The sequence below is a fragment of the Cyprinodon variegatus genome, unplaced genomic scaffold (assembly GCF_000732505.1).
Source record: "Cyprinodon variegatus isolate N-32 unplaced genomic scaffold, C_variegatus-1.0 Scaffold872, whole genome shotgun sequence".
Taxonomy (NCBI): Eukaryota; Metazoa; Chordata; class Actinopteri; order Cyprinodontiformes; family Cyprinodontidae; genus Cyprinodon; species Cyprinodon variegatus.
Genome location: NW_015151325.1, coordinates 218,219 through 220,497, shown reverse-complemented (window position 1 = coordinate 220,497; position 2,279 = coordinate 218,219). Strand labels below are relative to the sequence as shown.

The following is a 2,279-nucleotide window of genomic DNA, read 5'->3' as shown; positions in this document are numbered from 1 at the left end:
AGGATTGCCTTCCACTGTTCTAGTTAAACAGTTCAACTGAAACATCATTAGTTAAACGTTTTTATTTTCTTTAGTCCAACTGTTTTAAATTTTTTGGTTTCTGCATTTTTTTCCCTACTTGCTTTGATTCTGTTTTATTTTCCTATATTTTAATAATGTAAAGCACTTTGCATTGTCTTTGTACTGAATTGTGCTATACAAATAAATTTGCCTTGCCTATAACCTGAAAGGAATCTATATAAACTTGAAAGGAATCAAAAGAAACTTACCTGAGATTGCAGATCTTCATCATCCTCGTTATGTATACTATCTGCCATGAATGAATCTTATTGAACAAATCATTCTAGGAACAGCAGTTATTTAGTGTTTAAGCCACATTACAGGCAGGGATCCCCTTGGTGAGAGGAAAGCATCCTGGGAGAACTACTTCCGGGGTAAAGCGGCTCCACACGGGGAGGATCTGTGCTGACTTCCGGTAACTACCATCCCCTTTTGGATAAAAAACAGCATTTACACAGAGTATACTGTACTTAGAGTTTACCTTTTCCAAAAATAAATATATTATTAGCGACTTCGATTCACGGTTGTCTAGCTTTTGAATGACATTTCTTTTATTTTGAAGGGCTGCACCAGCTGATTTCCGCCTGGCGCGGATCAGCTGATCTGAGTGTAAACAGGCAGCAGGTCATGTGTGAGAAGCAGAGTCACGTTGTTCTCTCTGTGTTCCGTCAAAGCTGACGGACGCAGTCAATGAGAAGTGAGGCTTGGTGGGTCGGAGACAGAGCGGCATGTGTCGGAGGATCTGCCCCGCGCTGCGCGCGCTGCTGTAGGGCAGCAAGAGGCGCACCGCACCGCAGGGGCCCGGAGGGGCTCTCAGCGTCCTGTGGTGGGCCCCTGCAGGGAGAGCAGCTGGATATTTACTCACGGGACGTGGAGGTTGTAAGTCTGACTTTTTATTGGCTTTTACTTTATTTACATTCTTTGGAAATCAGAGAAAATCCCACTGACAGGAAAACTAGGTGGATAAAGTTTTACAGCAGGTAGGTTTTTATGTCATATAAATATTAAAGTAAATAAACCTCTGTTCTAATTGCTCCATTTTTGATTTTGGTTATTTTAAATTAAATAGATTAAGTATTGAGCAGGGTAAAGCATGATTTATATGCTTCAATACTGTTAAATAAAACTTTTCACCGACTGAGCAACTATTTCAAAGGGTCACAATAATGTGTGACTTTTCTTAATTAGCTATTAGTCTGGATTTAATTGATCTAATTCATACAGGAGCAGTTAATAATCACTGTTATCTTGATGTAAAAGTCATTCAAATTCAGTTATATAGAATTATATACAGACATCTATCTGATATTTGCTTTGCTACATGTTGTTGGTTGTATTTTTGGCTGTAAAGTTCAGTTAAAATGTTGAAATTCAAAACTTAATCTGAGTCACTCGGTTATTGCACAAAGTCGTTGACATTGCAGCAACCTCCCCCTCCCTGCATGCATGTAGTGACAGGAGCAACTTTCAACAGGAAGAAAAAATGCAGCAGAAAGTGAAACAGAGAGGAATAAATACAGGTTTGTTTTCTGGAAGCTTTTTAGTGAAAAAAGGGAATCTTGTGTCCAAGAAGGAGAGGAAGTTAAACCCAGGATCATAAGATCTATTGCAATGATGTAAAATCGGATAGATCCCATTTCCTGGTCTCTTATGTATCTGCAAGTCATCTGGGAATCTTCACTGAAATCAGAGATAAATAACTACTTTAATAATAAGTAATCTATTTAATGTAGATGTTAGTACATGTAAATATTCATTTTATGCTGAATGATTATTAATAATTGTAGGTTATTAATGATAATGAATAAGATGTTCGCCCCAGAACTATCTGAAAGAATTTTGTCCACTGCACTTTTCATTTAGACAGCATGGATGTTTAAATATATGCATCATTTTGTTAGCAAAGGCTGTAGGAAAGTTTGTCTTTATTTAGAAAATATGGATGTTGTGATTGTTCCTTTTCCTGTTGGAACCGTGTAGATTGACCCAGATGAATGCAGAGACACATAATTTTCTCTTTACCCCATAAAACACAAAATCCAATTCTGAAAAGAACAGGAATTCTGTACTTACATTCTTTAATGTTAGTATATTGATGTGCAAAATTAAACACAGTGTTTTTGTTATCAAGTAATTATGAATATATGGAAAAATAGTAAATAATATACGAACAATTAAAATGTTTGGAATATTCCACGTGATTATTAGGGGGAAAACAA

At 36.7% G+C, this 2,279-nt stretch overlaps 2 protein-coding genes across 5 annotated transcripts in view; one reads left to right on the top strand and one right to left on the bottom strand.

Moving 5' to 3' along the window:
- The window catches only part of impact (impact RWD domain protein), a 49,955-nt gene extending 49,533 nt beyond the window's left edge, over positions 1-422 (bottom strand). For all 3 annotated transcript variants that reach the window (XM_015397587.1, XM_015397586.1, XM_015397588.1), the window contains exon 1: positions 270-422. In XM_015397587.1, the coding sequence (XP_015253073.1) occupies positions 270-317 (48 nt within the window). In that variant the 5' untranslated portion in view covers positions 318-422. The remainder of the gene's footprint in view (positions 1-269) is intronic.
- Positions 423-882: 460 nt separating this feature from the next.
- The window catches only part of LOC107099464 (oxysterol-binding protein-related protein 1-like), a 64,676-nt gene continuing 63,279 nt past the window's right edge, over positions 883-2,279 (top strand). Inside the window, exon 1 of one of the 2 annotated variants that reach the window (XM_015397600.1) lies at positions 883-939. The gene's annotated coding sequence lies outside the window, so the exon portion shown is untranslated. The remainder of the gene's footprint in view (positions 940-2,279) is intronic. The other variant, XM_015397601.1, reaches the window with a different exon arrangement.